Source organism: Calonectris borealis, chromosome 6, assembly GCF_964195595.1.
Source record: "Calonectris borealis chromosome 6, bCalBor7.hap1.2, whole genome shotgun sequence".
Classification (NCBI taxonomy): Eukaryota; Metazoa; Chordata; class Aves; order Procellariiformes; family Procellariidae; genus Calonectris; species Calonectris borealis.
The window spans coordinates 13,545,141-13,557,304 of NC_134317.1; the positions used below are offsets into that span (position 1 = coordinate 13,545,141).

At 49.7% G+C, this 12,164-nt stretch overlaps 1 protein-coding gene across 1 annotated transcript in view; it reads left to right on the forward strand.

Annotated features, from left to right (window-relative positions):
* The first annotated feature begins 1,518 nt into the window (after positions 1 to 1,518).
* The window catches only part of LOC142083844 (uncharacterized), a 49,110-nt gene continuing 38,464 nt past the window's right edge, over positions 1,519 to 12,164 (forward strand). Inside the window, exons 1-3 of the mRNA XM_075153890.1 lie at positions 1,519 to 1,653; positions 1,768 to 1,790; positions 2,807 to 3,256. Of these exons, the coding sequence (XP_075009991.1) occupies positions 1,519 to 1,653; positions 1,768 to 1,790; positions 2,807 to 3,256 (608 nt within the window). The remainder of the gene's footprint in view (positions 1,654 to 1,767; positions 1,791 to 2,806; positions 3,257 to 12,164) is intronic.

Here is a 12,164-nt window from a genome sequence, read left to right on the forward strand (position 1 = left end):
CCTGGGCCCGGCAAAAGGGATCCCCGAGCTCTCCTGCTGTGCCCCCTTTCGTTCACGGGTGGGAGGGATTTGGCATAGCTTGGCTCATCCTCTTTTCAGGTCCTCCTGCGCCATGCGCAGAACAAGTTGCTGGCAATTTATTTCACTGCAGCTCCTTCTGGGATAAAATACTCCTGCCTGATTATTCCCTGAATAACGGGAACAGATGTAGAGAGCTGAACAGAAGTCACATCCAGCCTGCTACCAGGTGAACAGTCCTGTCTGGGTTATACGATCACCCAGAAAAAGACTGCAGGAGAGGCTGTGAGCTGAGACAGGTCCTGCTCCCACTTGTCTGCTTGCCACAGGCCACAGGCATGCCCGGAAAGCCGGGAGCTGTTACTCAGGCATAAATACGCCGCACAGGTGGTCCAGCCAGGTTGGAAAAGGGGCAGCGTTTTGTCATGCCCAGGAGGTCTGGGCTGTGCCACTTTGGATAGCTAGCAGGCCCGCGCCAGCAGCCTGGGGACAGACCCTGCTGGCAGCAGGGGCAGCGCGGGGGTGCCCTCCCCCAGTGGTGGAGTGACAAACCCAGGGGGCACGCGGTGACGTGAGGAGGGGCAGAAGTGAAGCTGGAGCTGCAAAGGCAGCAGTGCTCAGGTCATTAAATATTGACGCCGTCTAAGCTGGCCTGTGGGGGCGATCTAGCTGAATTGCAGGTTTCTGTTGCTGTGATAAATTGGACCAATTTGTCATGTGGTTTTGTTTCTTCCCTCCCTTAAGTAAAGCTATACAGGAGCATTATTGCTATGGCTTCAGCAGCAGCAAACAATCTGGAAAACAAAATCCTCTGATGGACATGGATAAAAAAGAAGGGACAGTGACTGTTCTGCCGAAGGTGCCACCAGAGTCCTGGAGCAGGAAGAAGGCAGCAAAAAGAACAAAAAAAAAATCACTCAGCCCTTTCAGAGCCGGAGACAAAGCAGTGTCCTCTGCTGGCTCCTGCAATTGAGGAAAATTCCTGTTTATGCAGACAGATACTTCTTTTTTTCAGCTTTAGCTGTAACTGGACTCTGCAAACAACAGGATGCTCATCTCCAGTAGAGACACAGGCATGCGCTTGAGACTATGCTGCTAAGTCCAAGGGCGTCTTCTGGCCTTTCAGACTGGCTGTAACGGGAGCCCTGAGCTGAGGACAGGAGATAACCCCGATGCTATTTCACCTCTCGCCTCTGAGTCCTCTACTGCTGATTTCCATGGGAGCAGAATCTGGTACAAGCATCTGCTCTCCACTGCAGTGTCACATACATCAAGTACAAGGAGAAATGAAAGCGTTCTCCAAGTAGCAGAACTGGGGCTATTTATAAATTAGCATGCATCGGAAAAGGAGGCAGCTCTTTGCAGGGGGATCTGTAAAGATCATCGCAATCGGTCTCGAAGTTCTCCTTATCATCCCTCTTTATAGCTCAGTAACACCGGGTCATCCTCCAGGCATCCCTGCGTACAGTGAAAAACTCTAATAAAGAGATTGTTTACTAAATGAGCGATATACGGGCCCAGATTTACAAAGGGGGACTAAAGGGTGCCTCCCGTCCCCTCTCCCCTGCCCTCCCTGAAGGCAGGGCTGGGTTCACTCCAGCTGCCTTCTTAGGACAGAAGGACAAAGTCCAGCAGGTGAGGACCAAGGTCAGGACACCGCGGCTCTGGCAGTTTTTCCCAGCTGTGCTGGAGAACTCCTCGGTGACCTTGAGCACATTGTGTCTCTGCCTCTGTCTTTTCCTCTCTCAGATGAGGCTTGCTGAGGAGGTTTCGTATGTTGCATTGTAATTTGTTTTAAGAGCCTTCAGTGGAGGGACGCTGTGTGAGCCCAGTGCCACTGTAATCCCTTTCTACTAAGGTAAAATGGGAGTTTGACAGGCCCCAGAAAGAAAAAACATTTGTATAATGAGATGTTGAACACACAGAAAGACCTCAGAGTTGCCATGCTATTTATTTCTCTCCGAATTCTGCTTTTCTCTGCAGAATTTACTTGTTCTCTATTTAATTACATCCTCCGACAGAAACAATGTCTTTACCTATACTTGATCACTTAATAAAACCCATGAAAGCATGCAATTCTGATCAGGGAAACTTCATTTAACACATCTCACCAATCCAGAACCTGCCTGTTTGGAACAAGATGAACACACACACATACAAGACGGATAACAAGCCCAGCTCAATCTAGCATTACATGATAGAGCCAGCGAACTGCGACGCTTAATCCTAGAAGTAATCAAAGCAACCATTAAGTTTGCCAAGTCCTTACTGTCTGAAAGGGAAGAGGCGTGCAAGCTGGCACCGCTACCCCTAAAATGAATGGCAAATTAAAATAAAAGTTGCAAATGGAGGATACAGCTCAGTTCCGTGCCCAGGAACAAGGAAAACCGGAGGCATTACCATTGCCTTGGCTTTGTTCTCTGAGCAGCTCCCCTGGTTTAAGCCAGACTGCCCATCATGTCTAAAAGCCTGTGAAGGTTGATACAGGAAGATAGACACGGAGGTCAGCAGAGCCATGCTTGCTTCAGGACAAAAGAACGTGCAATCTGTGACCAGATATTGGGGACTTCCGAGCTGGTCAATCTAAAGAAAATCTACTGGATATGGAAAAAGAGGAATCCGAAGCACTGTCAGAGGAAGCCTAGAGCTAACCCAAACGCCAGCTTCCTCGCTGGTGTCTCGGAAACTGCCAGGCACGCTAGACAAGGAGGGGAGCAGGGCTGGGGAGAGCCCTCCGGCTCTCTGTCCTGGCCGCGGCGGGTCGGGGAGCCGCTGGCCTTGCCCGCAGGAGCCGCCGCGGTGCCGCCGGCTCCGGCGAAGGGCTGGCAGGGCTGCCACGCTCTCCCCTTCCAGCAGCGCAGGCGCTCAGCAAGCCGTCACGCCAGCCAAATGCCCATAAAGCCGAGGCTGAGGGGCCAGCTGCTCCCGGCACCCGCTTCGCGGGGACACCCACCTCTGTCCCTCAGCCGCCGCCCGCCTCCCCTCACCGACACCCCCCCGGGCGCGCGGCGGGCGGGGCCCCGCGGCCGTTGCGCGGCGGCCGCTACCCCACCCGCGCCGCCGCGCGCCCGCCGCGCGCCCGCCGTTGCCGTGGCGACGGGCTAAGCCGGGGCCTGGCTGCGGCTCGGCGGGCGCAGAGGGGGCGGACGGGCGGCGGCGGCGGCGGGCCGGCGGCTCGGCGCTGCCGGGGCATGCACAACAAAGGCGGGAGGCGACGCGTCCCGGGCGGGCTCCGCAGGTAGGTAAGTGCGGGCGGCGGGTGGGCAGGTCCCTCTCGGCAGCCGCTCCCGCAGGACGTCTCCCCTCCGCCGCGCTGCGAGGGCCGTTCTCCTCAGGGGAGAGCGACCCGGGGCACGGGCTCCAGCCTCAGCCCCGGGCCGGCGCCGCACCTTGCGGGCGCGGGGCTGCAACAAAGGCAAATGGCTGCGCGCCGGGGAGGGCTGCGGGGCTGGCGGTGGCCTCCCTGCCCTTGCCTAGCTTCTGCCCCTCTGTCGGGGCGGCACAGGGAGCGGAACCGGGCGCAGCCTTTCACGTATTTATTTGTTCGTTGGGTCTCATTCCCCAGGTCCTTCTGCCTGCCCCGGCGGGGCCCGTCGGGTACAACCGCTAGCTCCGCGCCCAGCCCGGGGAGCGCCGCGGGAGCGGGGAGGGACACGGCGCTTCCCAACCCTTCCACACCTTTCCCGGCTGACACCTGGTTGTTGCTGGGGGACCTGCATGCCCCCCACCCCCTGCATTTGCTAGCTCCTCGCTCGCAGCGCTTAGCGATGGCTCCTTTTGGCGCAGGAGAGCGGGCTGAAACGCTCTGCTCTGGGCAAATTGTTCGCCCGGGCTGCGGGCTGCTCCCCGCGCTGCGCAGGGCTTCGGATGAGCCCCCCGGCTTTTTCTCTCCGGGTCTTAAAACAGCAGCCGCACAGGCAACTTTGTAAATTGGCAGGTTAGAGCCTTTTAGAGGCCTAGGGGCTTTTGTCCTATGCAAGGTGGAATATTGTGCTTGTACGATATTAGCCTGAGTTTAATTGTTTTAAGGGGTGGCTGAGCAGCACCTAGCTCTTTAAATCTGCGGGGTGCAAGTGAGTCATTTCTTAATTCGTTTCCATGTGATTCATAACGTTTTCAACTCCAGGATGCATTTTCCCAAATTCGTAATACGTTTTGATACCTGAGCTATTAGCAAGGGCATCTGTTTGAATCCATAGAGGTAGAAGTTTTACTGCATTATTGAAAACAGTAGCTACGACAGGATTCCCCGGAGGGAAATCTATAAAACCTGCTCCTACCATTTTTATTTACACTGCAGCAAAGCAGCGCTGGGTGCATCTACACTTTTGCCTTCCCTCATTTCATAATCACTGAGGCACTGAAAAGCATTATAAACAACTCTGCATTGTTTGTTGGTATTATAGTAAGGCCTAAGGGCTTGGTAATGGTTTCTTTCATTCATGGCTCTCAAAATGCTTCACAGACATCAATTAAGACTGGGAGCCCTGCTGCAAGTCGGGGAGGTTTTATTGATCCCATTTTACAGATGGAGGAACAGATCAGAGACCTATAAAGATTTAAGTCAAATCCAGAACCTAAGCCATCATCTCACAAATCCTAAATCCTCTGTTTAGGGTGCTCTTCCCCATGTCCTCTTAACAAAATTCTCTCTTAATTTCACTGGTTGCTCCAGGAGCTATTTTGGGCACTGGCCGGCCATGTATGCTTTGGGATTTTGAGATATGCTCTTGCATATTGCCAAAAATTATGTGCCTTTAGTTTCATACTGTTGAGAAGAATGGTTTCTGATTAAAAAAAGTCTCATTGTTCTTTGGTTTGTACTGGGGTAGAACCCAAGAACTCCATCATGGATGAGGGTGCATTAGGCAGCCAGACATTAGGTGCATTGTACAGCCAGACAGCAAAGCATGCACAGAGCTGATGAGCCAAATACAGAAAGCCTAGCTATCTGCTATGACTTCTTTGACAGCCTCCCTCACAAAGAGAGAGGGTCTCTCCTCACTGAGACTCTCTTTGAAAGGCATATTTCCAAAAGCAGAGTAAGTGGTTCCTATTGTGACTGTAACTCAGAAGACTCCTGATCCTAGCCTGTTTTTGAGTCTGTCCATTTGCTTTCATGGCCCAGACAGGAGGTGGGCTGTGTTTAGGATCTGGTTCCCATCCTTAGGCATTGCTTATGTTGATCTTCTTTAAGGCCTTTAACCAGAGAACCCCAGCTGCAGTCTCAGATTTAAGTCTTGCTGCCCTGTCTGTAGAGCACTGCACAAGACAACAACGGTAGCTCCAAAGCATTTACAAAGTTTTAAGCTTTTTAAGCTTCATCTGTGTAAGAAAAGCCTACTGCAGACTAGGTAATGATGTACAGCTCCCAGTAGTCACAGAGGGAAGGGAAAGGAGCAGGTTGAATGCTTTTATGGCTTTTCTGGGTTTAACATCCATTGGGTGCTTGCCGAGTCTGATCTAGTCTTATAAGGTGTTCTGGAAATCCTGATTTCTTAATATTTAAGTTTGTAGGAGATCAAGTTCCACTCGATACACTCCCCCCCAAACAAACACCCCCCCCCCCAAACCCCTCAGTTCTGCACTTGCAAGAAGCATCATTCATTGCTGGCAGGCAAGATATGGTATCACAGTTTGTTTCCTTTCCAGTGTTTCAGAGGACAGTTCTTTTAGAGAAGAGAGAGCAAGCGTAGCTCCAGGGCCTCCGTAGCTGGGCATCAGCCAATTACTGTCATATCAGATTAACTCTATGGCACAAATGCAGCATGACTGTTCCATAGTATTGATGGAATTACTGTATTTACAGCCCTATAATATGACTAATTGAAAGGGAGGTTCTGACTACAAAACCATGGACTTCCAAGGTGATTCCTTCTGCGGCTTCTGTATGGGCCAGTTTTGAACCATGAAGAAGAAATGAACTACTAGAAGACAGAATCCAGTTTTTATTTACCATTGATGCTGTTACCCTTCTGGCAAACTCTAAGGAAAATAATCCTGTATCACAAAAGAAACAGGAAGAACTGACGGGTTTTTTCCACCTTGCCATGATCCTGACTCAGTAGCCTGTGCTACTGTAGCTACTTCTTGGCCTCTGAGAAAAGCTCTTACCTGCCTAGGCTCTGCAGGAATCTAGTCCTTGAAACTAGCATTAAGATTTCTTCAGCTGCCACTGCAGCGCGTGAGCACGTTCTCCTTGTCCAGAGCAACTTGGCAGCAGCAGTCGTGGGTGTTTGCGAGATGAGGAGGCATCACATGCAGCACTCCGTAGCCAGGATTGTAAAGCTGTCCACAGCTTGGTGACTTTCCGGCTCACGTCACCTGCCGACATTCAAAAGATGCGCCCATTTGTCTCTGGGAATAAACTAGGCACCTCTGGCCAGAATCTCCCCAAGTTTCGCAGTCCCTTGCTTCATAATTAGCTCAGCTTCAGCCTCCAGCTGCTTTGCAGTTCACAGCAACCCTAACAGCTGGTTCCTGGCAGCCATTATCACCTTCCAGCACAGGAGCAGCTTTAGCTCTGAGTCTTGGGAGGATGGACAGGGCTGGCAGGATCAGTGATATTAGGAAAAATAATGAAGGAGCAGAGAACAGGTGCATGGGCACAGGGTGGGAAGGTAGACTGGGAACATACGTGATGAGGAGGGGAAGATGAAGCGACAGGTGGGAGGCACTGCAAATCCCTAGACTTCGTGGGAGTCTCAGATGAGGTAGGACACGGAAGAAGGCAGGGAGCTCTGCAGCTTGTAGGAACAGGGTGAGGGATCTCCTCTGCTGCCAGGGATGGATTACATTACTGCTGCCAGCCTGCTGCCCAGGCCTCAGAGCTGTTCAGCCAGCCCTGAGCCACTGCAGAGTGCCAGGCAGCATTTGTTATTTTCAAAACACCTTGCTGTAAGTTCCAGCAACAAAGGGTGAGTAGCTCTGGGAACTGCACAGGGATGCTGGGGTCAGTAGCCTTGTCCACAGCGCCATTCCTGCTCAGGGAGGGCCCTGGGAAAACCTGTGTCACCACAGCAGACACCAGCATCAGTTATATGAGGAGTCGCGATTTGCTGCTCAAGGACAGCAAGGACAGTGGAAAGTCTGTGATTTCAGGAATTAGTTATGGAAAGCTGGGACCCTCAGGCTGAGGTAATAAGAATAGCTGGAGAATTAGGCAATTCCCATATTCATGAGATGACAGACTGCAGTCCCTTTGCCAAGGCTGTATTAAATACACTGAGGGGCAGAGGAGTTTTCTGGCTTTGCTAACAGCTGCTTCAAGGTGAAGCACAAGGGGAAAAAGAAAAAAAAAAATTCTCCACTGTCTGCTGATACTTATTTTGCCATGTAACAACTCAGGGCCTGGAACAAGTTGGGGCCCTCTGCAGACCTTTCGGAACCTGGGTTTGAGAGACAGTCCCCTCACCTTTTAAAAATCACCTGATCAGGAATTAAACAGTACCTGTCCTAAAGACTTCTTTCGAGGAAGGAACTAAAGGAACTAAAGCTTTTGAAATCCTTTTCCATCTCCTGTCCTAGACAGGAAGTCAAGGAGCAGCAGAAAATATTTTCTTATAAACTAAAAACATGGCTTCGTGTTTTTAGCTAGAGAGAGCGTCCACGCCCTTGCCTTCTCTGCTGCTGAAATGCTTAAAGATATGTGTAAGCAAAAATCCATTTTTCCTTTGGGATACAAAGCTTCAGCAGATGCTAGTGGGAGTTTACAGGCTTGGTTCTTTGTCAGTGCTTGCAGAAGCAGGCAGACACTGCACTAGCTGTGGATGCAGTGCTAGAGCTGCTCCAGCCCATCTTGTGGCTTACCCGGCATCTGGGAGCGGTGCTGGCAGTGTCCTGTCAAAACTCATTTGTTTGCAACACAGCAATCTCACTATTTCTGCAGGCATGTTTAGGAAGCCAGTTAGCGACTGAAAGATGACAGTGGCTTTGACCACAAGCAAGTGATTCACAAGACTCGGAGTACACACAGCTGAACTTTTCATGCAAAGTTTTTCCCCCAGGAAGAAGGGAATTAAAGACCATCAGACACTGAGAAGAGACAGTTCCATTCAGACCTAGCACAAAAGTGATACACATTAGTTCCTAGTGTCACAGCCAGTCCAAGCTGCTGTGAGACATTTATCTGCGGGCTTCATAGCTTGTCTCAAGGACAACTCACCTACCATTCCCTCTAATCAAGTCCTTGCTCATCTTAAGGATCTTTGCATCTCAGACACCTTGCTCAATAAACCCACCCTGCAGAGAGGTCTAGAGGCAAAGCAGTGGTTCAAAGTTTGAATGGAGCAGAATTAGCACCAGCCATAGCTGGTACTGGATTGAAGGGGATTGAGCCCTCTGGACTAAGAGGACATTGGTGCCTGGGGATATTGGTCAGTGCTGAAGTATTCCTGTCACTCATGGTGGTGTGGCTGATCCTTCCAGCCTGCTTCTAGGAGTAGACAGAAGCAACCCCTTTCAAGAGGAGGTCCCTCTTAAAAGACACCTTTCAAGAAAGTTCCTTTCAAAAGCCAGGGAGGTGGCTGTTTCTCATAAAGGATCAATACAGTTTGACTGCTAATCCATGCTGTGGTAGTTTAACCTGAAAAAACCTCAGGCCTGAACTGAACTGAGACCTCTCAATTACAAGAAGATCTGAGAGCACTCCCTCAGGAGTCCTGGTTTGCGGTACTTAACTGTTTTGCACTGATGTGCCCCATTTTTTACCACAGCTGTTGCAACAGCTCTGTTCTCTGTGGACAATCAGGGTTCAGGTTCCACAATACAAGATAACCTGTCTGTGAGCCCCAATGTGGCAGTCTTCTTCCTAGTTTAATGGCTAGACATGGTTTTGGAAATCGGTGCTTTAGGCTTGCAGAAGCCATACCTGCAGTGGGGAGACCTCACAAGTCATTAGTTCAGCTTCTCTGAAAGCTCAGTATCATTGAGAACAAACAGGAGAAAAAAAGAAAGAAAAAGAAAATCTGTTTTTGAAAGAGGAAGAAGTGGCCATGGAAGCCTTTCTTACTGATAAGCAGCCCCTGAGCTGATCAGCTTTTTAAGATTAAAAAAAAAGCTGCCACTTGAGTCTCAGCAGGTATGGGAAGAGCTGACGTCCCATTCCTGGCTCTCAGAACCAGGTCTGCTAATACACAGCCAATTGTGTCTTTCAGGGAGGATTTTCTGCCCTTTATTCCAGGTTCTGTCCTACCTGGTTGCCATATAGGACACAGTCATTGCTTGTCTACACAGCACTGCGTTATTTCTGGTCATATCCAAACAGTAGAGCAGTAACTCTGCAACATTTTTTATTCTGGCTCCCAGCATGCTCCTCAGGCTTTTCTTCATTATAGGAGTAGCATGAAGTAAATCCATAAAACAGAGCTAGCCCAGTCCAGAAGCAATCACAGGCACTAGCACAGCTCCCAGTCACGTCAGCCATCCCTTCCATGCTTACGACAGTGCAGTATGCATTAGTGCATAGCTTGGATTTTTTTGTACAGGATGGCTTTTGACCTCCGTGGGAAGAAGCTCTCTACTCCCTCTGGCCTGTCCAGAGGGATGAGAGTCAGGAACTTTATTTCCTCCTTGCATTAGGAACCACGCTTTTACCTATATCTCACCTCATATAAAGACTGTGTCAAAACACAGTCCTTTTTGAGTGAAGTCATATTCAGTCAAACTCCAGTTATGCCTCAAGCTAACACTACCATAAAGAGTAATCCCTTTGAGAATGTCTAAATGTTACACAATCAACTCAAAGTTGTTGTAATAGGAAAGGAAGATGATATATATATGTTAAGTAGTACATAATTAAAAATAATGTTCTAGCCCACCATAAAGAGAAAAATGTAGATATACTTTCCCTTCCTAGGATCTGGGGAAGAAACACTTCCTCTTACCTGGTCATGCCTTCTGCTTTCCTCCCAGAACAAGACCCAGCCTTTCCCTCCCACAGTAGCCAAGGTGAATGCACCTGCTTGCATGACACAGCAGAAGCTCATGCTGCTCATTTTCAGTGGGCTAGCTAAAAAGGTGTCCTAGCAGAGAAGTCCTGATTTCTGGACCAGGAGAGAGGGTCTGCTGTTTTCAGATGGACATTAGCGAAATGAGGGAGGTTGGCCCCTAGATAGGTACTTATTTAAGGGGCAGATTTCCAAAGGGTCTCTGCAGTCCCTGCTGAGTTGTTTTGAAAGATGCGAGCACTTATTTTTGGTGAAATGATGTAGCACATTCTGTGATAATATGGCTATGAATATAGGTGCTGGACACTTTTAAGAGTGCGACTTTTGTGCTGTTCATTGGTAGATCTGAATGTGGTTAGAGAGGTGGATATGTGTTAGCAGAGTGACTGAACTTTTGAAACGCATACTGAGGCAAAGGTAGGTCAAGTGAGATGTCTACCTTTCCCAACAGTGAACAAGATCATGGTATGCCTGGAAATACAAGTCTCAGTCCGTGGTTCCACCTGCAGGACCACACTACATCAATTTGTAAAACAGCATTACAGTCCACTTTGGATTATCTCTGTAGATAATCATAATTATTGCATAGTAAATGTGTCCATGTGTAAAAGTCCTCAGCAATAACATATGTGTGCAGACTGGAGTTTGCTACACACGGTATTTAGCATCTGCATAATCCTGCTGTTGTCAGCATAGCTTCCATAGGTGGAAGCCATGCACAGGGTGTGGTAACAGGAGATAAGAGGTTCATAAACTTGAAGGCTGGACAAGAATGCTGAGATGTAATCTTTTGCTAGACATGGGCTATAGGACTTCCCCAACTGATTTCTTCTGTCCAATGCCTCTCTCCTTTAATGGCTGTTTCCAACTTTGGCATTCACATCCCCAGTCTTGCTGGCTGTCAGCAGCCGGTGTCACCATCAGCTGCCTCTCTGGGTGCCTGTGCGGTGGCTGTATTCTCACCTTGTGCTGCAGTGCTGATTAGTTGGACACAGTGCTGTGTGCAGTGATGAGGGATGTGCTTTCTGTGCATCACACATTCTCCTTCCACTCAATGGGAATCAGCTACTGGACTGTGCTGAGACAGAGCCGTGTGGGATAGAGGGGCAGGGTACCAAGGTGTGAGCAGCAGATGCTGCTTCAAGTTGAATCCCTGCTTCATAGCACAGCTCCAGCTCATAATTCATGCGGGGCTGTAATGGGAGTGCAAGTGGCTATGGCTTTGGGGGCAGGTGATAGTCCTCCTTCAGCTTCTCCTTCTTCAGGGATGTGGGAGGGCCAAAGGACAAGGAGTTTATAGCAAAGCACAGAGAGGTGGGTTGAGAGCCTCGACAGGCAACAGGATAGCAGAGGGTGCTCTGTGGTAGGGAAAGGAGGTTCTGTAGCGAGGAAGAGAGGGTGTAGCAGGGGTGGCGGTGCTGAGGACTGGGGAGGAGAGAGGAGCTCAAAGGGAGCAGGGTAAGGCAGTGGAGCAGGGCAGAGGCAGGACAGGGGTGTTAGCCTGGGCTGATGAATGGCAGTTGCGTATTGGCTTGGGAAGGCCTTGTAATCGGGGTAGGAGTCCCACATACAAAAGCCTGGAGCTTTTGAGATTCAGCCCCATCAAGCACCAAAGCAGCAGGCGGGCAGCATGACTCCAGGTGAGGAAGAGCAAGAAGCAGAATGCCTGGCTCCTAAATAGGTTCCCCTCGTACCCTGCCCTGTCCTCTCTGCCCATTTTGCCATTCCTGCTACTGTTTGAAACACACAGCATCTGGAAAAAGCAATGCCCTTGTACAGTGCCTCCGGCTTCAGGAGAGTTCTTCCAGCGTTGAATTTGGCCCATGGATTTTAATTACTCTCCCCACTGTGATAGTAATGAGAGCCAGTGGAATTGTAGTGATTTTATTTCCTTTTAATTTGTTATGATGCTCTGGATGCAGATTAACTTTCCCAGCTCGATACATATTATTGATTCATCTTGCCTCGTGATGCGGTAAATGGCTTGAAGAGGTGGCTGATTTCACTGTAGCTTCCCTTGGTACTGCATGCAGTGTCCTCCTCACACCAGCAGTAGCCAAAATCAGGTACCTTTGCTTGCATCTGATCAGGTTATTTGCATCCATGTAACTGAGGATAAACTTGGGCTTATGGTAGTGCCTCTTTATATGCAGTAGTCCAGGTCTCCCAGCTTCCTTTCTGTTTGATGTACTGAGCGTG